Genomic DNA, 20,227 nt, shown 5'->3' with positions numbered 1-20,227 from the left:
AATTCAAGCGTTCCTGCACGGCCGGTGTCACCGAGTGTGGTGCGGGTTCTGCAGCAGATTATGATGTACGCGGTTCCTCTATACTCACTACGGTACAACATTCCTGCCATGTCCATGAGCTGGAAGACGAGTTGCATCGTCGATAGATCATCAAGGCAGCTGATCACATTCGGTGCGGGTGATGGAGTGAAGGTGCCGCAGCACCTCCGCTGCCGTGGCTGCGTCGCCGCTGATGACTTTTTTGCCATACTCACTGACCAAGACGAGGTTTGGGCTTCGGGCGGATTGAACGTCTTAGCGTACGAGAATGGGGCCTGGTCGTCAGCGCCGCTTGGGAAGGAAGACAACATGACAAACGTCGCCGGCAAAGCGCTTATGCTCGTCGGGCATGGGTCAAGGCTCGCCTGTGTCACACGTGCCTTTACGGTGCGCCCACTCTCCATCGTGTCGAACCCGGTGCGCTCCATCATACCCTCTCGCCATGTGCGGTTCTTAGACCTTGGCTACAGCGAGGACTACTTCATGGTCGGCGCGGACGCGGTGCTGTACAAGACAACGGCATCAAAGCGGACGCTAGGGACGCCGCGTCGTGTCATGGCGTTGAGTCGAACTTCAGTCTCGCGTGTCGCGAGTGGAACAGGTTTTTATCTCATTATTGATCAAAGTGGACAACTGTTCACGATTGGTCGTAATAAAAAAGGTCAATTAGGGAACGGACAGCATCAGAATGTGCGTCGTAAGCCGTATCTCCATAAATCGCTGCGTCATCATTTTTTTGTGATGGTCGCAGCAGGTGATTCTCACTCTTTGGCCCTTACCAGTAGTGGTCTGGTGTATGGGGCTGGTAGTAACGAAAGTGGTCAATTAGGACTAGGCACTTCACTGACAGAAGCAGTTTTTTTCACACAGATTCCTCTTCCCAGTAAATGTGTGGGAATCGCTGCAGGTCCGGCAGGGAGTATGTTCGCGTGTGAAGATGGTCATGTTTACACGTGTGGTCTCAACGACTACGGTCAGCTTGGCCTCGAGGTGCCGGACCGCACAGTTCATATTCCTACTACCATGGCCTCTGTAACGGAGGGAGTGAAGGCGTATACAATGGACTTTGGTGCCTATTACAAGCCTGTGATGGCGACGCGTGAGCCCGAGTTCACGCCCGCCCCACCACATTCTCCACCCCCCAACGCCAAGCACGAAGAAACAGTTGAGGACGCATTGCCACAGGCGCAGACAGGGCCAGAGACGCAGCAAGGGACACTGCAGCCGGCATCTCTAGATTTTCCGGAGAACGATACGCCACCAAAACATCCGGGCTTTGAAATGGGGCAGCGGCCCAAGGAGAAGCGGGCGATGTGTGCAAAGTGCTGTGCGGTCATGTAGGCTGCCCTCCCCTCCATAATCCTTTTTGTTGTTGGCGGCGGCGTATTGTCGACTCCCATGGATTCGTTCTGCGGCAAGCACCACACTGCGCTCTCTCACTCTCTCTCTCTCTGTGTCTGTGAGTAGACTGCACCAGCGTGATCTCTCTCCATCTTATATAAGGCCTCGTTTTTTTTTCTCGCTTTTCTTTCTTTTTCTTTGTTTTGTACCGTTGGGGCGTTTATGCTCCTTGAGATGAGAGCCACTTACACACCCACACACATGCATACACACATCCACCAGATTGTTTGTGTCACCCGTTTGTTGTTGTTGCTGCTGTTTTTGTGCGCCGCGGTGATGGGGGGAATGGTGTGACGTTTGAGTGGGTACCCGGTACCACACAAGGAGAGAGAAAAAAGGGAAACATAAGAAAAACAAACAAACAACATGGCCAACGGCATGAAGCCACTCTTTTTTCCTCCCTGCCGCGCACATGCTTGCATGTGGAAGATGTGCATTTTTTTTTGTGTTTTCGATTGCCTCTGTATACATGCTTACACAAAAAAGTGCCTTTTTTTCTTCTTCTGCTTCTTCTTCTTGCCCTCCCCCTCCTCCTCCCACGCCATGCAGCAGCGAGGGGAAATGTACAGGGCGACGTGTACTGTGAGGCGGGCGGCACCCCGCTTCTTCTTCAAGGGGCGGCGCAATACGGCGGAGTATTACGTGGGCCGCGGTGGCGCGGAGGGCCATCCGGACATGGTGGCAGATTGCATTAGCGGCAGCCGCGCGGACCCGGAGTGGATGTGGTTGAAGCTTCTGTGCTTCGTGTGCATGACCTCCACGGTAGGCACATGGATGTGGCAGACGTACTTCTGGGAGCAGGCAAAGTTTTTCAAGGATGAGCCGTGGTCGCCGTTCAGGAATTAGGTAGCAGCAAACAAGGAGGGCAATGTGTCGATGAGTGTGAGTCTGAGGGAAGAGAAAGTCTTGCCGTGTGTAGAGCTTCACTGCGATAGTGGGACCGAACGCTTTATCTTCATATTATACCTGTCCTCGGTCATACACACACACACAATCTCTCTCTCTACATATATATATATATATATATCCCTCTTTCTCTCCCTTTCTTTGTTTTCTTTCCCTCTGTCTGGGGTCTCAGGAAGGTGGACGAGCACTGTGCGCTTGGGTCTATTCGAATGCTAATGATATTCCCGCTCCTTTACGGAAGCCGCACACGCACACACATACATTCACACCCTGCTGCGCCTCTGTATGTGCCTGTGTGTGTATCCACACCTACTTATCCCGCCCATGGCGCATCGGCATTAAAGATGATGGCTATTATGCTGTAATTTTGTTCATATCCTGAATTTACTCGGTTGAAAACTAACACTGCTGACTCTCCCTTCCTCTCTCTTTCTCTCCACACACGCACACACGCCCTGGGCGTCCCACTCGAACCGTCATCGACCACAGCAGTAATGCTTCCAAGGCGGAAATAAGTTCGAGATGAATCTAAAATGCATGTGCTGTCTCTGTCACTTCTTTATCTTCATAATTCCTCCTGATTATTCCTTCTTTTTTTTTTGTGCATCGTTTGCCTGGTTATTTATTCATCTTCAGCTTTAATATGGTCGTTGCACCATTTCCTTTCCTTTCCTTTGTATCTCGGACACCTAAAGAAGGGAGGCAAACGGGAGTACGAAAATAGTGCCGATATCGAGACTTCATCGCCTGGTTATTGCTGTTAGTTGTCCACTTCACCGTCGCGTGTTTATCTGTCCAGATATGGTCTCCTACTACGAGCGGCTGGACAACTTATTCGCCGCGTATGCCCCTGCGAAGCGCCCGCATGTGGTTGACCTGCTGCAGAAGTACGCTGGCAGGGAGGAAGCGATACTGAAGAGCCTTGTCAAGAAGTACGGGCCGGAGCCCGTCGTCTCCGTGTCTGATGAGTCACCAAAGGATGTGCGTGACGACGGCAACAACTACCGTGCGCGCCTTATTCGTTTTTACACTAAGTACGCCCCGAAGAAAATCTCATCGGTCGACAAGACTCTGGCGCGGTTTGCGGGAAGAGAAGAGGAATTGTTCTTCGCTCTAGTGAAGACGCACGGGCCCGAGCCCCCAGTGTGTACTGGTGGTGGCGCAAAGACGCCGGAGGACTGTTCTGACTCCCGTAGCACGATGAGCAGCAGCACCGCCAGCTGTGCTTGGGCACCGTACAACGTGCATGATGCCAGATGGCGTCTGGCGAGGATCTACATGGCGTACGCCCCTGAGAAATTGGCCATTGTGGATCAGATGATGGACAAATATGCGGGTCGCGAGGAGGAAATGCTCGCAAGCTGCGTAACGCGCTACGGACTGGAGCCGCTGTCGCCGGACACGCAAAGTCCACGAAGGCGTCTCCTTCGTTTTATTGAGCTCTACGTGCCGCGCAAAACCGCCTCGGTCGAGCCGATGCTGCAGAAGTACGGTGGGCGAATGGAAGAACTTTTTGGTATGCTCGTGCAGAAACTTGGGCCGGAGCCGCCGGCACCACTTCCGTCCAGCGGTCCACCGAAGATGACGTATCGTCAGCGACTCATTCGCTTCTACAAGGTGTACGCGCGAGAGAAGGTTGCCAATATGGAAACCGTGCTGCACCGCTACAAGGGGAATGAGGAGGAAATGTTCCGTATCCTCGTGGAGAAGTACGGCCCGGAGCCCGACCCCGATGTAGACCCCGACGCACCCATCCCGCCGGAGCGAAACTACCGCGCACGCCTCACGCGTCTCTTTGCCACGCACGCGCCCGAGCGCATGGACACCATTCCGGCGTTGCTTACCAAATACAAGGGTCGGGAAGACGACATCATCAAAGCATTCGCCAAGAAACTCGGCCCAGAGCCACCCCTAGACTCCCCGATCTCTAGTAATGTGATGACTGCTGATGAGAAGCAGCTCGCACGGTCAAGAACATCTGTCGTATTGGCCGCGCGTGACACGAACAGTGAGAATAAGATTATTGGTAAGCCAGCGGATGGGGAGGAACGTGAAACGCATCAAGCTGCAAACGCATGGGATGAGTTTCTGCAGTGTTTCCCTTTGCCCGTATCTGTCTACCGCCGGTACGCCGTTGATCGTTTGGGAGAAGAGCGCGTCTCCGCATTGGAGTCTCGCTTCTGTATCCCTCGTCTGCATAGCAACGGCACAGATGAACCACAGTGGGTGGTGACGATGAGCTCTTCGCCGGGAGCCGAGCATGTTGCTCTGGGGGAGGCGACACCGTGGTGTGAGGAAACGGCAGTGGCTCAAAACATCAGCGCGAATTTCTCGTGCCTTCTTTTGATGCTAGAGACCGTGGATTTCCCTTTACCGCCCACGTATTTGGAAGGTGACGTATTTCGTAGGTATCCATTATGCACGCTGATTGGAGACCGAGACCGGTCTACTCTGCAGACGTGTGCAGCGATAATGGATCTGCAAGCCAAGTTTGAGGGTAGCACACAGTGTATATTGATTGAGGAAGATGTCGCACGACAACGCATCGTGACGAGTACAGAAGAGTGGAAGCAGCAGCACTGTGCCAAGTTGGAGGACAAGAAATTATACTTGTGTCGTTTACTTGAGAAGGCAGTCGAGCTTCTACCAGAGTTGGAGAATAAGGAGCGAAAGGAGATTGAAGCAGTGGAGTGCATTGAGTTTAAAGGGATGGCATTATGGTTCATCGAGGGACTTCAGACAAGGCATGGTTTTAGGACGGACCCACGGGACAGGAAGCAGGAGCCAATGTTACGATGCTGGAAAGGTTTGACTATGAGCAACAGCAATTCGTCGTCACCATCATCATGGACAGGTCGTACTACTGGAAGCGCAAAGGTCCCTGAACTATGGCGAAGCCAGGATCAGGTGGAGCAACACATCCGGCGTCAACTCAAACTTACTGGCGATTCTGGTGAAGACCTGCTAGCGTCCTCACGGGAAATGCGTCAAATACTGGATACCGCGGTGGAAGCAGCAACACCAGTAGCAGCTTCTACGTCGTATGCGTCACAGCGTCAGTACCATTGTGGTGATGGTGATGGTGATGGTGGCGCAGCCACACGCAGCTGGACCTCGTTTTCGGACGCCTCCCCGTCACCCCGTAACCCATGCACCTTTAATGAATCTACTCGACGTGTGCTTCACCTCGGTGGGACGACGACGGCCAGCGTAAGCGCCACGCAGGCCTGCGTTGGGGTGGACGTCACGGGCCGAGACAAGTGGGGTCCAGCGAATGAAGGGCGACTCTCGGAGGTCACGCCATCGCCATGCCACGATGCGAGGGAAGCTGTGATGCTGGGCGAGACCCTGCCAGCTGGGAGTGAACAGCAGAAGCAGAAACCGAGTGATTATGTGTTTCAGGGTACCTTTCGTTGCACTCCATTTTTTTTTCAAGGGGAACGTCACTTTCCCTCCACATTTTGAGTTGATGGTCGGGGCCCGGTGCAATGCTGTGTACGTACGTCGTATAGTATACGCCTCTCCCCGTGTACGAGCAAGCGGGGGGAAGTTGTCGGGGGAACATCTGTACGCCCTGGTTTCTTCCTCTGTTGGCAGCCTCCAGGTGGAGGTTATTATCTTTAATGGACGCGTTGTCTTTTGCCGCTTGTGGTGTCGTATTATCATTATTATTATTATTATTATTTCGTTGTTGTTGTTTTTTTGCATTGCTGTTTTAATTTGATGCGCGTTTCTTGTCGTTGTCTTTTGTTCCTTGTACTGCTGCGTCCACTAAGTGTATTTCGTGGGTGGTGCGCATCCCCCACAGGTATGGCGCTGCGAAGAAGCGTTAATCGGTTGTGTTCGTTCCTGGGACGGTCTGCAAAAAGTTTATTCTTGTAATTTGCGCTTACCCTCCTTCTCTGCCCATCATACACCCACGAAAGCTATACAATATGAAGGCGAACAAAATGCATCTCTACATGACGGGCTTCGGTCCCTTCAGAAACATAACAGAAAACCCAAGCGCCACCATTGGCAAGACAGTTGCGCAGCAGTTGGGGAAAGACGGCGAGCTCTCGGTAGAGTACGAAGAACTCGGTGTGAACTTGGACGCTGTCTCGGCGTATTTCACCAAGCTTGAAGGCGCCATTTCGGAGCGCATGAACAATGATCCTGTTGAGCGTGTCCTGCTCGTGCACATCGGGGTACAAAGTATGGAGGAGGAGGGACGGCTGCGCCTCGAAGTGTGTGGCTACAACGAGCTCGAGGGCTTCCCCATTACTGAATCAACACCAATGGACGCGTCTCTGGAGAGTGTGTTTGTCCGCGAGGGAAGCAGTGCAGCTGAAGCAACGGCAGCCCTCGTGGAGCGGCTCAACTCGGCGATAGCCACTGCGGAGAGAGACGATGAGGGACGTCAGCGCCCGCACTGGTTAATATCTCGCGATGCCGGACGGTACTACTGTAACTACTCCTTATACCGCGCTCTGCAGTTACAGAAGAGGTGGGGCGGCCGGGTGTTTGCCGTCTTTGTGCACGTTGCGAATCCACTTGTCTGCAACAATCCAAGCCTGGCGGAACAGACGTCGCAGGTAGAGTCACTCGTCTCGGGTCTTGTGCAAATTGCCGTTTCCGAACTATGAGTCATCGAACATTGTTTTTTTTTTCTTTCAGGATTATTTTTCTTCCGTAAAATAAAATGAGCCCATCTTTTTCATTTTTTTTTTTGTGTGTGTGTGTATGGACTCTGCTTCTTCTTCCTTCTGTCAGCCCCAGCTGGATTTGCAGCCGCAGGGTGTAGCCGGTTTTTATTCTATCGGTGCGGGTTCGGCACTCCGCCCCACAATGATTTGTGCCAGGCCTTGTTGTAGTGTTGTGGTTTGTCACCCTTTTCTCCCACGCAATGACTGCCCTGTGTAAAGGGGGAGCGACTTTCACCTGCGAAATACTTTTTCTGCACTTCTTTCTTCGCCCCTCTATCGGTCTTTTTATTGTTTCCTTTGTGTTCTAGTTGGTCCTTCCTTCCCTTTCACCACCGAAGCAGAAGGGGAGGAAGAAGCGGGAGAGTGAACAGAGGGAAATGTTGCCACCCCCGCCATGGCTTCCCTTTATTGAGTACGTCCTCATGGCGCTAGAGCACCCGCCAAACATGTTTGTGTCAAAGCTAGCTGCCTGTTGTACCATGCTCTTTCTGACTCGCTCGGACCCGGACATGTTGCGCACACTTTGCCACAAGTGGGCGATTCGCTTCTCTATGGACCGAGGAAAACTGATTGCGCAGATACGCTGTCGTGCCGAAAGGTCGCGGAGTTTTCCTATATGTCGCGCAACATCCGTTGACAAAGTCAGAGATATACCACAGGGTCCGAAGCTATGCGACCCAGACGCGTGTGTAGAGCACTTTCTTAAGCTTGTTAACACACTTGTTCCATTGTACTTTTCATGGAACTGGCATCGCACTAGCGATGTGATACGCGTCAATAAGGAGTATGAAGAGTACGTACGCGAGACGTTACTGCCGTTTTGCGCCTCCACCAGCGCTGAAGCCGATGTGTCTGACGGTGAGGAAACGGTTTCCCTGCTTCCGCTTGAGGCGCCGGGGAGCAGCATCGCACAACTCCTTAGTCCCGCGGACAGTGTGCTTAGCAATGGTTGTACACCCAGAGACATATACAGTGGTCCCTTCAGAACCCCTCGTCTCACCTTCGCAACACTTGGAAACCTTTTGGAGCGCATGCGCCGCTCCCCAGATGGTACTGTGCTTCTATTTCACGCCAAGTTCTCTGCGAAGAGTTGTGAGGCTCTCTCAATATTTCAAGACATTCTCGCGAAGGAGTTGCTGAATCCGGTGCCAACCGTTTGTATTGTCCACGCCGTCGCAGAGCCGGAGCTTGCTAACATGTACAACATAAGATGGTTTCCCACCATCATTTATGTACCACCAGTTGGAGACGAGGGGAATTGTGGCGTGGCGATGGAGAGATACACATCGGTGTGTACATCGGAGAAAAGTTTCGCCTTGTCCAGTATGCGGGTCAATGAAAGTCCTAGCTTCAGCAAGGTGCATGGTCGTGCAAATCACGCGATGTCGGTTTCAGGCCGGCTATCGCAGGGTGGGGCTGGTCTCTCTCCATCGAACCTTTTGTATGGTTTGGCGTCGGATACAGATACTCCTTTTTCACTCACATTGAACGTGTCCGAACAAAGTGATGAGGAGGAGCTGGTGGGTATGATAGAACAGGGCCTTCATCGCGTCTACCCTGAAAATTGCGACATGACGTCGGCATCCCTTGTAGAGTGGATTAACAGCAAGGGGACAAAGATATTGCGTGGACCGGGTGACTTTGATGCTGTGAATCGTATCAATGTGCTTCGCGAAGAGGCAAAGTTTAAGAAGTACCGTGATCTCATATCAGCCGTTGTGATGCTTCGTCAACTGCAGTGCTCCGCCGAAAATTGCCCGTCGCCAACTGGAGAAGCCCCAGTGTTTATTTTTCTAGGTGGGGGCATGGCAGCGGGTAAGAGCACCGCAGCGACGGCGTTGTCGCGTAGCTCATGGTGGGCGAAGCACAAGGCGAATAGTGTGCTGGTAAACGCCGACGACTTCAAGACAGCCGTGACACCATTGTCATATATGGATAAGTCCACGCACGAGTCTAGTACACGTGCAGCTGAGAACCTCATGGTACAGGCTCTGAATCAAGGGCGCAGTATCGTCTTCGACAGCACAATGATGTGGCGTCCTTTTGTCAAGCAGGTTATTGACATGGTCCGCAATGCCCACACGACACTGTACTGCCAGGGCGTAGGCTACCGAAACAACGGGGCCACCGAGGAGTACTTCAGGCCTACAGGACCGCGACTCACACCGTTACCAAAGCCCTACGAGGTACGTCTGCTTGCTATCACCGTGAAGCCGGAGACGGCCGTGCCCCGTGGCATTCTGCGCATGTTCTCGACGGGGCGCGGCGTGCCCATTCCAATGCAGCTACGCTCTTTTCGCCTTTTTTCAGAGAATTTCGCCGAGTACCTGAGGTGGGTAGACTCCGCCACGCTGTACAACAACAATGTGTTTGTGAACCTTGAGAAGGGGGAACTTCCTCCTGTTATCGCGGAGAAGTCAGAGGAGGGGCTGGTGATCCATGACGAAGATGCATACGCGCAGTTCCTGGGGCAGCAGTTTCTCAACGAGGAGGCGGATAATAATCTGGAGCTTTACCCAGTCGCCAGTGAGATGCGGTAGGGTGTGTCTCGGTGTGCCGTCATGGCAGGGCTTTGTCCGTGCTTAGCTGGAGTGACGGGCGGCGACACACACCACATACACATATGGCGACTACTACGGTGAGTCAGCTATGCACAACGAAAAACAAAACGAAAGCGGAATCGGAAGCCACACATGCAGGCGCATGACCAAGAGAGGAAGTTGCAACGAAGGTAACAAATCCACATGCATGCAAAAGGAGGTGTCTGTGTGTGTGTGTGCGTGTGCGTGTGTGTGAAAGAGAACCGGCAGAGAATATGATTTTAAGTGGTAAAATTGAAATTAAGGGAATTTATTACGGTGGGAGGATCTTGTGGTTAAATAAAAATCTGTTTGGTGCTTTTCTTTACTGTCACCTTGAATTCCCCCGCACCACACACCGGTTAGTGTGATTTCGCTCAAGCACACGCTCACGCATTCTCCTTGTTTGTTGTTGTGTGGTGATCAGGCTGTTTGTTTCCTGCGCGCGCGTCTTTTCTTGAAGTATATATATCTCCTTTTTGCGTTATGTTTCGTCGACTTCTTCCCTACATCAAATTGGCCCATTCCTGTCGCTTGTATTGCTCTCTCCCACACCCATCTCTCCTCTCTCTCTCTGTGTGTGTGTGTGTATGTATGTGCTTTGTTGCTTTCTTGGCAGGTACCCCCACCCAAGCACACATATCGGAACGAGAAGGGAACCCGTGGTGTGTGTTTGTGTGTGTGTGTGTGTGTGTGTGTGTGATTGCGTCGCTCTTCGCTACTGTGCGGTATTATTCGGCAACATTGCACTCCGTTGCGCGTGGAAGGTGAACCGGCACGACTGCGTTCAGGTCCTCGCTGAGCAACGGATCACCAAACAGTAGGCGGAGAGTCAACAACAACTACAGCAAGACAAAGAGTACGAAGGAGGAGGGGGAGGAGGAGAAGGATCGCTAAGCAGAAAGCCGCGTAAAGAAGCAGGCCCTATACGGAGCGGGTGGTACACAAAGGAAACAATAGAGGAAATAAACATCCGCGGTGCTATTTCCAAAGAAGTAACGCTCCCCAGTCTCATCGACAAAACAACAAAAAAAAGTATTCACACCTCATATTACCGAAAAGGTAGAAAGGGAAAAAGAAGACAGACGGGAGACATACGCAGGAATTGAGGAAATGATGCAGTTCTCACGGACGCACCGATCTCCAATCCGTCTGGTGGAGTGCCCGCGGGATGCGATGCAGGGACTGACGCGCTTCGTCCCAACAGCGCAGAAGATTCGCTACCTCAATGCGCTGCTCAAGTGCGGCTTCTACGCAATTGACTGTGCATCGTTCGTGTCGCCTCGCGCGGTGCCGCAGATGCGTGACAGTGCGGAGGTGCTTGCCGGTTTCGATCACACACTCATTCAAGGCGAGCAGGCGCCGAAGATCTCGGTGGTGATCGCCTCGCTTGCTGGGTTCAAGCAAGCGCTCAGCACCCCTATCGTAAGCACCATTGGCTTCCCACTCGCCTGCTGCGAGCGTTTCCAGCAGCTCAACACACGCAAGAGTATCGGGGTTGCGCTGGACGAAATCGCGCACATGCAGGCTGCAGTGGCCGCCGCGAACACTGACATGAAGCCTCCGCATGGACTCACACTGCCGCTGGGCCCATCGAAGGAGAAGGAGCTTGTCGTATATCTCTCCATGGCGTTCGGTAACCCATACGGGGAGCCGCACAGCGTGGCGGTGGTGGAGCAGCTTGCGGCGAGGCTCGTGTCGCTGGGCGTGCGGACCATAAGCCTCGCCGACACGGTCGGTGTGTCTCAACCGCAGCTCATCTACGACACCTTTATGCGACTGCAACGGAGCTTTTCCGATGTTACTTTCGGCGCGCACTTTCACAGCAATACGGTGACGTCGAAGGAGAAGCTGTTGGCTGCAGTTGAGGCAGGTTGCACGCTGTTTGACAGTGCTCTCGGTGGTATGGGAGGATGTCCGTTTGCGGCGAACGACCTCACAGGCAATGTGGCGACAGAAACGGTGGTGAAGACTCTTCAAGAGTGTCGAATTCTTTCGCCCACGCTCAATCTAAAGCAGGTACAGGACTGTGTCCTTCTCAAGCAGGAGATATTCGGCGTAAGCGTGAAGGATATGCTGTTGTCGCAGAGTCTGCGCGATGAGAAGCGGTTTGCGCAGCTGTGCCAGGAGCACTTCCGACTCTACGACGCTAACGACAGCGGAACGCTTGACTACGAGTGTTTCCGCTCCTGCATGATGCAGGTGTTCACCGAGCTGGGTGGGGAGCCGCCAAGCGAGCAGAAGATCCGCTCAAGTTTCCACAAGGTGGACATTCAAAAACTTGGCTGCATCACAGTTGACGCGTACACGATGGGCGCGCGGCGGCTCCTCATGAAGCGGCTGGGTCTCTGTGAGAGCGTGACGAGCAACGAGAACACCGACTCCAAGCGCACCATTTCGGCCTAACAGTGGCCGTAACACACGGGAGCAGCAGGTCAGACTATTGCGAGAAGAAGGGAGCCGTTTCTTTTTTTTCCCTCTTTGCGATGCTGGTGGCTGAGAGACAATGGGATGCCAGGAGACCCCGCCTCTCTCCTTCTGATCTCTACTTGCTGTTGTCTCCTCTTTTGGCTTATCCCGTATTTCTCGCATTTTTGGGCGTTTATTGCGAAAATGGTGAGGAATGGGGCGAGTTAAATGATCTTGCGGAATATTGCAGTACGCACTATATTACATTGCATCTTCCCCACATTTTTTTTTTAGTTTTCTTTTCTTTTCGTTTCGCTCACTTTCTCCTGAAACGTCGGTGTGTGATTTGCTTTTACGTCCGTGATAGCATCCACCTAATCAGTGGTGTTTGCGATTCTCATCACCCTTCCGATGTTTCTCTCTCTCTCTCTGCACTTCTCTCTGCTTCCCTCCCTCACCTCTCTCGGCGTGATGTGTGTGACTGTGTCTATGTGACTCCGTGAGGGTTGTTGTATGTACTACTGTTGATTTGTTCGTGTTTTTTTCCTGAAGTTTTGTTTTGGGTTTTTGATGCTGCTGTGCCTGATGGATGTCCATCATGTTTCGTGTTTCGTGCCTTTTACGCCGCTGGGGGATTCTGCCAAAGTGACCGTCAGCTCTAGCACGTATGGTGGGCGGGAACTGGCACAATAGTGTATAATGCACTCGAGTCTGTGTGTATCAAGGCATGCGTGTCTGTGTGGGTGTGCTTCCCTCTCGTGTCGGTGACCTCTTACTATATATATATATGTGTGTGTGTTTTTTCTCCTTTCCTAATTCTCTCTTTGACCACGTGATGCGTGTTTGGGCATATACGTATATGCGACTTCGCAAAGGTCGTGGATATTGCAGCGGCACCACGTCAATTGAGTATATATAGAGAGAGAGAGTGAGTGAGAGTGAGAGACGTGTGTGCACATACAGAATCACACATTGCTAAAGGTTTCATTGTTTTTTAGCCACTGCAGAACGGGTGGTGTGGAAGCTGCTTGGAGACAAATCAACGGTGAAGACAAAAAAGATGAAAAGTGTTGCCACGAAGCGCATTGGAAAGGATCTGCGTCTGCTACTTGAGGACGTTAAGGCGCACGGCAACAATAATAGTAACAGTAGCAACAGCGATCCTCTTGTTGTGTCCGTAGATAGTGAAAGCGTCTATCAATGGCGGGTAGTGGCAAAGCCTCCCACCAGCAGTGTGTACAACAGCACCAGCACTGGTACAACGTACGAGTTATCTGTTATTTTCTCCGAGGATTATCCGCATGAACCGCCGACGGTGCGTTTTCTGACGGCGGTGTACAGTCCGCTGGTGACGCCGGAGGGCGAGGTGTGCGAACGCCTGATTGGCGCCGACTGGAGTCCCGCCCAGCATGCCGCTGACGCTATTCTGCTCGTCCTAAATAAAGTTTTTCGTGACTATAAAAACAGCATCGATGAGGACGTGCACCCAGAGGCACGTACATGCTTGGAAACAGCACCGCAGGAGTTTGCATCGCGAGCGCGGCGTGGCCATTGAGGCGGAGGGTAGCATACAGGTCTGGATGAGCTGCGCGGCCTTTTTTTTGTCGTTTGTCTTCCTGTACTGCCATTCAACGCGGTTCAGTTTGGAGTTATTCGTGTTGACCCTGCGTTTGGTGAAGGATGGTGGGCGCCTTCTGTAAATATGATTATTTATACGCATTGACATAAATGTACATATGTTGTCTCTTATTCTTGCTTGGTTTGCTTTCCATGAATGTCTCTTCACTCTCCACGATGTAGCGTGTGTGGCTGTAGTGCAACATGCGTCGGGCGCTCCGCAGAGGACATGCCACCGTTGGTGCTGCTACTGCTGTTTCCTCATTGCCCTCGTCATCAACACCACCATTTACGTCGTCGTCGTCGCCGCTCATTACGGTCATGCGTGGTGTGATTCAGTCCAACAGCAGCAAAGGCCTTCGCAGTGTTCTCGAGCAGTACGAGGACCTCAAGCTGGTGCGACAGCTGCGCAATAATGGTAGGGGCAATTACTACCGTTTTCAGCAGAAGTTGTGGCCGACGACGGTGGCGCTGGAGAAAGCCATGACAGAGCAGCTCTACAGCTCCACAGAACGCACTCCACTGGCGTTGTTGCCACAACCAAAAAGGGAGCCCTCAAGGCGCGCATTTATCTTCGAGGGTCAAGGCACAACAGCTCTTCTAGAAGAGGCACAGACGGCGTTGTCCCAAGGCGGAGAAGGAGCAGTGACAAAGAGGGAAGAAGAGGAGAATAAGGATGCACTGAACACGGATTCAGACACTGATCACATGGAAGCGATGCTTGCCAATCTTCTTCGGGCCGACCAAAACAGTATTAGCAGTAAGATCATCAGCGAAGGGGACCTGCAGGGCACCGTACTCGAGTCTGCTTGTGATCGTGTCAGGAGCATCATTCAAGACGACCTCAGCGTCAACGATCTGATGTCGCCTGCAGCAGCAGGGGCCACATCGTCACACGCGGCGTTAACGCTGCGACGCAAGCTGCCCTCCGCGAAGGATGACGGCGGAACAGTATGGGCGGCGCTGGGTCTGGACCCCATGCTGAGCAGCAGAGCGGTGGCAAAGTACGGGCCAGTTTCCACGCGGCTGCAGTGTCGACTGCTTCCAGCGCTTTTGCATGAGGACCACAACGATGTCGTCTTCAATGGTGTCACAGGGAGTGGGAAGACGAGTGCGCTTCTTCTTGCTCTTCTGCAAGCTGTACGGTCGGAATCGGTGGGTTTTAACGTTTTCGTGGCACACGACACCATGACAGCATTGCGGGCGTACGATCATCTGCGTGCACTCTGCGGTCCGTTGGGTGGCACAGTGGTGGACCGCCCGCGCGACGATTGGTCGTGGATGTACATTGGGGTCTTTCGTGACGAATACGAGAGGTACTACCGCGACCTGCGCCGCTCGCTCCACAGTGACCACGGGCCAGTTCGTATCTTCATTACGACCGCAGACACCATGTGTCAGTTGCTGTTTGAAAAGAAAATGGAGTTTGAAGCATTTGGTTACCTTCGTCGAGTCTATGTGGATGATGTTGGCGTGCAGCTGCCGATGGTGTCGCCCGACGCCCCTGTGGCGGAGATGCGAGAGCGCCTACGCAACCCACTCGCGTGTGAGCTGTTCCTGGGGACGCTACATCAACTCCCTGGGCCGCACGTCCGCTCTGTTCTCCAGCTCGGCCTGGTGTCGGCTGACATGCACAGGCCACTCAAGGATCACTTGAAGGCGCTCTGTCTTAAACCGGAGCGGCACACCATTGTCCTCTCGCCCGTGCGGGTTCCTTCCACAATACACTGCCTCTTCAGCTTTCATCTGTATCACGAGGATGTGTACGAGTACACCCTCAAGCTGATATGGAATGCAAGGGATACTATCCCTGGCCGAGCAGTGATATTTGTTCGCTACGAAGACGATCTGCTCCAGGTGCGGGCGAAGCTACGGGGTCTTGGCATGAATGCCAAGATTTTTTCAGAGATTTACCACAACGGCGAGTTTCGCGACACGTGGAAGTTCCTTCTTCTCCGCGAGTCGGAAGCGTTTGGGGTCGACCTACCCCTTGTTTCACACGTATTCATTACATTCTGTCCTCGCAGCACGTGCTCCTATCAGCACATGTGCGGCCGAACTGGGCGGCTCGGAAATATTGGCTGGGTGTACACCATCACCGAGAAGCGCGACGCCAAGAACGTCCGGGAGATCGCCACCCAATTGGAAGTGGACTTTTGCGACCATGTCATTGACTGTAATCTACTGCAGGTATCACCGAAAGATATTGAACGCCAGACGAAGGAGTATGAGTTGTACGGACTAGATCCTCAGTATGCAGTGAGGCAGCATTACATAGTCCAGAGTGAAAATCCAGACATGGCATACCGCAGCCGCGAGTTCTTTAGCAAGCCTGCAGCCAAGCAGTTCCAAATGGAGGATTACACACCGACACCAGTGTTGCATAGACGCTTTGTCAATGCGAAGAAGCTGGCAGTGGACGTAGAACGCGATCCTTCGGTGGTGGTTTCCTTGCAGAAAAAAGGCTTACTTGATAAGAAGCTGGCTCCGACACGACGCTTAAAATCGCTTTTAAACAAGAAGAGTCATGGCCACAATGCATCACCATACAATGTGAAGAGTGGCATTAAATGACGCTGTGTGCAGGTGAACCTGTTCGTGAGTGGGATTTTTTTTGTGCCACCATGACAACGTGAACGAGGCACTCCAGAGTCGATTAGGTGATGCCCGTTCTATTGTCCTTGGCGTTAGTTATGTCTCCACCCATGGTATATGGGGGTTGTTTCACGACCTTCACTGGGTACAAAACTAATATGAAGTGCTCTGCTCTGTTTTTCGGTGGCAACTGACGTAGGGAAGGGCGAGACGACATGAGCAGGCTACACTCCTCGCCAATTGCGGACTGGATGGGGGCGGCGGCGTCATTAGACACCACGCCGCAGCGCAGCAGCCACTCCTGCGAGAACGTGCTGCCCATTTCACCACACAGCGTGAGAAAGGCTACTGTTGCCTCAACGTGTGTTGCACCGCGCAGTGGGACAGTGGGTGTTGGGCCACATTTCAAATCTTCTGCAGCTGCATCGGCGTTTGCTTCTGCTTCTGTACCCTTTGAGGGGGAACACCTGACGACGCCGCTAAGCTGGCAAATGCATTACTGTCATTCCCTCGCCCTAAGCTGCAAGGAGCGCGCCGCACAGTTAGAGAAAGTGGAAGCGGAAAAGCGGCAGCACCTCAAAGACATGGCGGAGTTTTCCGATGAACTGTGTACCAAGACTGATTTCCTGCAAGCGTTAGAGAAGCAATTTGATACCGCTCTTTGTAGGGAAACAGAGATGCACAAACAGCTAAAAGAAGAGGCTAGGCGGCGAGGCCTTTTCTGAGGAATTTGTTTCGCTTTTTCTGTGTGTGTCTCGGTGTATGTGCGTTATGTGGCAGTTTCTGTTTCTCAATCTGCCGCGTATCCCAGGGACGACTATCACTCAATGGAATGGTAACAATTCTTATGCAGTTCGCTCGGCGTGGGTCTTGACAGTGCGCTGTATTCGTTTGACTCTTTGCATTTCTCATGTTGTCTACTTGGCACAGTCTAAAGTCTGAAGGCTATATGCACAGTATGAGGTACGAAGTGACGCCACGGAGTTCCCTTCGGGTGGTGGTGCGCTGTCGCCCGCTCCTGTCCGGGGAGCGGGGCCACAAGTGCTCACGCGTTGTGTTGGATGCAGACTGCGGCAAGGTGCTCGTGGCCGGCAAGAACCAGGAGAATGCACGATGCTTTACCTTTGATCGCGTCTTTGCGCAGGATTCGCAGCAGGAGGACATCATGGACGAAGTTGCACCGCTGATAAAGCATGTCCTGGATGGGCTTCATGCGACAGTGTTTGCTTACGGCCAGACGGGCAGTGGAAAGACGTACACTGTGGAGGGCATCGAGTACATGCGAAACGGCGGTGATAGTTTTCAGCCAAATATCAAAACAGATCCCCAGCAGCACGGCATTATTCCCCGCGCTATTCAGCTCATTTTTGACCGCGCACGCCAGATGCAGTCACAAAACAATCACGTGCAGTTCCAGCTCAGGTGTAGTTTCTACCAGATATACAATGAGCGCGTGACAGACCTACTGAATCCGTCTACCACGCAGGCTTTGGGCGCAGGGCTGAAAATTGGTTGGCACCGTGGCGATGTATTCAATGTGGAGAATCTTTTCCTCTGTGAGTGTGATCAGCCGGAGAAGATGCGTCGTATGTTCTTTACTGGTGCGAAGCAGAAAGCAATGTCGAGCCACGCCATGAACCAGCAGTCGTCACGCTCACACTGTGTCTTCACCATTTACGTCACTCGCTGGGACCCTGACACACCGGAGAGCTCTATCCAGTCGGAGTTGTCTATTGTGGACCTTGCCGGGTCCGAGAGGCTCACAATGCTTACCGGGTATTCACCGACTATTCCGCGAGAATCTATTGACATCAACACGTCGCTTCTCACATTAGGCAAAGTGTTCACCGCCATCGCCAGCAGTTCAAGGCGAAAATCAAAGAATGGGGAGGCGCAGGATCGCTCGCACGTCCCATACCGTGACAGTAAACTGACAAAGCTGCTGAAGCACGCACTGGGTGGAAATTCACTTACCATCATGCTGGCATGCATTAATCCCTCGGACCGCTACGTGGATGAGACACTCTCGACTCTCCTTTATGCGGGCAGGGCACGCAAAATTACGAATGTTCCGCGCGTGAATGAAGACTCGAAGACTGCAATCATCCGGCAGCTTCGCGCGGAAGTGGCCAGCATGAAGAAGGAGCTAGAATACTACAGAGAATTGGCTGCTGGAGGCAATCTCAGCGATATGTGGTCCTGATTGGGCATGCAGTTTTTAGGGTTGAGTGGAAATGAAAAAATAAAATAATGAATGACGTTTTGCTTTCTACATACATAAAATTGCTATATACAATGCATGACTCATTATGTGTTGTGGTGTCTTTTTCACCCTCCCCTATCCCATACATCAACGAAAATATACACTGAACAAAGAATATGAGCGCTAAGGGATGTTGTTGGTCATGCGCACCCAAGTTTCTCAAGAAGCCTTGGGCGGAGCATACGTCAGCATCACCAAGAACACCATTGGATATATGTTTTTAAAAAAAACAGGGTTTTGAATGCTATGAGGAACTGATCACAATCGTACAACGTGTCCGAAGTCCATCTTCCCTGTATGTGGGCATAAATGACCAGTAGTTGTGGAGAGTAAGAAGAATGGAGAAATGCGTTCAAGTATATGCTGAGAGCGGTGCGTTTGTTCTGATTGGTGGATCTTTCTTGTGGGTCTCAGTCGGCATATTCAATAATAACTTGGTTACATTTATTTATCATGGTTTTCTTGGATTTGCTCTGTTAGGGTCTCCGGAGTTCTCTGGCAATGAGGAAAAAAGGCGAGACAGAGCAATTGTCCTTTTTTTATTGCGACGGAATCTCTATATCCATGAGCCCTACTGCTATGACGTTTGCTTGTTGATTGTTCGTTGGATGTTCGTGATCTCGCGCAGAGCCCGAGATTCCGCTGCCTACAAAGACACAGTTCGTGTGACTTCCTTGATCTTTCTACCTCTTTAAACAGCAGGAATAAAGGTGCTACAGAGACCGAAAGGGGGAAAAAATAGGAGCTCCTATGTACCCTCCTCGCAGATAACTCTTTAATCACAGCTGATCATTTCGTGTAGAGACATAAGCACTGGCAACTGATGGTCTGCCGGCATCGCATTCAGCGGCTGCGTTGTGACTTGGTGTTACTTGCTGAAAGACGCCAGGCTCATCGGCTTAGGAAGTGAGTGTGCTATCCGTGTGTGATGTGGGCAAGATTCTTGTCGCATATGTGTAGTTCAGCGGAAAGTTACGTTGCCGTCCACAGGCACAAACTCTTTCTGGCTGTGTTTGGCTGGTGTTGTTGTTGTTTTTGTATTGTCGGATGTTGTACTGGGGTACAAAACAGACGCTTTTTTACCGTTTCCCAGAGTCTGTGTGCGTGTCTCCCCGAGGGCGGGGTCACCGCACCGTATCTTGTTGCTGTCGTCCTCCAACTGTGTATCAACACCGCATAACTCTTAATATAGCTTTCCGCCAGGCAGTCCCCACACATTAGAGAGACGCCCTCTTTTTCATGCCGCAGGAGGTGTCGCCGGGAAGTTCCCTCCGGGTGGTGGTGCGCTGTCGCCCGCTCCTGTCCGGGGAGCGGGGCCACACCTGCGCCCGCGTTGTGTTGGATGCAGACTGCGGCAAGGTGCTCGTGGCCGGCAAGAACCAGGAGAATGCACGATGCTTTACCTTTGATCGCGTCTTGGGGCAGGATTCGCAGCAGGAGGACATCATGGACGAAGTTGCACCGCTGATAGAACATGTCCTGGATGGGCTTCATGCGACAGTGTTTGCTTACGGCCAGACGGGCAGTGGAAAGACGTACACCGTGGAGGGCATCGAGTACATGCGAAACGGCGGTGATAGTCTTCAGCCAAATATCAAAACAGATCCCCAGCAGCACGGCATTATTCCCCGCGCTATTCAGCTCATTTTTGACCGTGCACGCCAGATGCAGTCACAAAACAATCACGTGCAGTTCCAGCTCAGGTGTAGTTTCTACCAGATATACAATGAGCG

The 20,227-nt window shown here is 52.3% G+C and overlaps 11 protein-coding genes across 11 annotated transcripts; all 11 read left to right on the top strand.

Annotated features, from left to right (window-relative positions):
* Positions 1-60: 60 nt before the first annotated feature.
* DQ04_01641100 (hypothetical protein) lies at positions 61-1,380 on the top strand (the record flags this gene model as incomplete). Its single annotated transcript, XM_009310971.1, has 1 exon — positions 61-1,380. One exon carries the CDS (start codon positions 61-63, stop codon positions 1,378-1,380), a length of 1,320 nt encoding a protein of 439 aa, XP_009309246.1.
* A 621-nt stretch (positions 1,381-2,001) lies between these two features.
* On the top strand, positions 2,002-2,286 carry DQ04_01641090 (hypothetical protein; the record flags this gene model as incomplete). The annotated part of the gene is made up of 1 exon (XM_009310970.1): positions 2,002-2,286. The coding sequence occupies one exon, from the start codon at positions 2,002-2,004 to the stop codon at positions 2,284-2,286; it is 285 nt and encodes a 94-aa protein (XP_009309245.1).
* An 861-nt stretch (positions 2,287-3,147) lies between these two features.
* DQ04_01641080 (hypothetical protein) lies at positions 3,148-5,811 on the top strand (the record flags this gene model as incomplete). Its single annotated transcript, XM_009310969.1, has 1 exon — positions 3,148-5,811. The coding sequence occupies one exon, from the start codon at positions 3,148-3,150 to the stop codon at positions 5,809-5,811; it is 2,664 nt and encodes an 887-aa protein (XP_009309244.1).
* A 470-nt stretch (positions 5,812-6,281) lies between these two features.
* On the top strand, positions 6,282-6,971 carry DQ04_01641070 (pyroglutamyl-peptidase I (PGP); the record flags this gene model as incomplete). The annotated part of the gene is made up of 1 exon (XM_009310968.1): positions 6,282-6,971. One exon carries the CDS (start codon positions 6,282-6,284, stop codon positions 6,969-6,971), a length of 690 nt encoding a protein of 229 aa, XP_009309243.1.
* A 437-nt stretch (positions 6,972-7,408) lies between these two features.
* Positions 7,409-9,571, top strand: DQ04_01641060 (hypothetical protein; the record flags this gene model as incomplete). The annotated part of the gene is made up of 1 exon (XM_009310967.1): positions 7,409-9,571. One exon carries the CDS (start codon positions 7,409-7,411, stop codon positions 9,569-9,571), a length of 2,163 nt encoding a protein of 720 aa, XP_009309242.1.
* A 1,152-nt stretch (positions 9,572-10,723) lies between these two features.
* On the top strand, positions 10,724-12,016 carry DQ04_01641050 (hydroxymethylglutaryl-CoA lyase; the record flags this gene model as incomplete). Its single annotated transcript, XM_009310966.1, has 1 exon — positions 10,724-12,016. The coding sequence occupies one exon, from the start codon at positions 10,724-10,726 to the stop codon at positions 12,014-12,016; it is 1,293 nt and encodes a 430-aa protein (XP_009309241.1).
* A 1,063-nt stretch (positions 12,017-13,079) lies between these two features.
* DQ04_01641040 (ubiquitin-conjugating enzyme E2) lies at positions 13,080-13,574 on the top strand (the record flags this gene model as incomplete). Its single annotated transcript, XM_009310965.1, has 1 exon — positions 13,080-13,574. The coding sequence occupies one exon, from the start codon at positions 13,080-13,082 to the stop codon at positions 13,572-13,574; it is 495 nt and encodes a 164-aa protein (XP_009309240.1).
* Positions 13,575-13,840: 266 nt separating this feature from the next.
* On the top strand, positions 13,841-16,210 carry DQ04_01641030 (putative ATP dependent DEAD-box helicase; the record flags this gene model as incomplete). The annotated part of the gene is made up of 1 exon (XM_009310964.1): positions 13,841-16,210. The coding sequence occupies one exon, from the start codon at positions 13,841-13,843 to the stop codon at positions 16,208-16,210; it is 2,370 nt and encodes a 789-aa protein (XP_009309239.1).
* A 236-nt stretch (positions 16,211-16,446) lies between these two features.
* On the top strand, positions 16,447-16,956 carry DQ04_01641020 (hypothetical protein; the record flags this gene model as incomplete). The annotated part of the gene is made up of 1 exon (XM_009310963.1): positions 16,447-16,956. The coding sequence occupies one exon, from the start codon at positions 16,447-16,449 to the stop codon at positions 16,954-16,956; it is 510 nt and encodes a 169-aa protein (XP_009309238.1).
* A 224-nt stretch (positions 16,957-17,180) lies between these two features.
* DQ04_01641010 (kinesin-like protein) lies at positions 17,181-18,434 on the top strand (the record flags this gene model as incomplete). Its single annotated transcript, XM_009310962.1, has 1 exon — positions 17,181-18,434. The coding sequence occupies one exon, from the start codon at positions 17,181-17,183 to the stop codon at positions 18,432-18,434; it is 1,254 nt and encodes a 417-aa protein (XP_009309237.1).
* Positions 18,435-19,733: 1,299 nt separating this feature from the next.
* DQ04_01641000 (kinesin) lies at positions 19,734-20,227 on the top strand (the record flags this gene model as incomplete). The annotated part of the gene is made up of 1 exon (XM_009310961.1): positions 19,734-20,227. A coding segment is annotated over one exon (494 nt), but the record flags the coding sequence as incomplete, so codon positions are not given.

The sequence above is a fragment of the Trypanosoma grayi genome (genome assembly GCF_000691245.1).
Source record: "Trypanosoma grayi strain ANR4 Tgr_164_V1, whole genome shotgun sequence".
Classification (NCBI taxonomy): domain Eukaryota; phylum Euglenozoa; class Kinetoplastea; order Trypanosomatida; family Trypanosomatidae; genus Trypanosoma; species Trypanosoma grayi.
The sequence above is the reverse complement of the archived record's forward strand: the minus strand, read 5'-3'. Positions and strand labels throughout refer to the sequence as shown.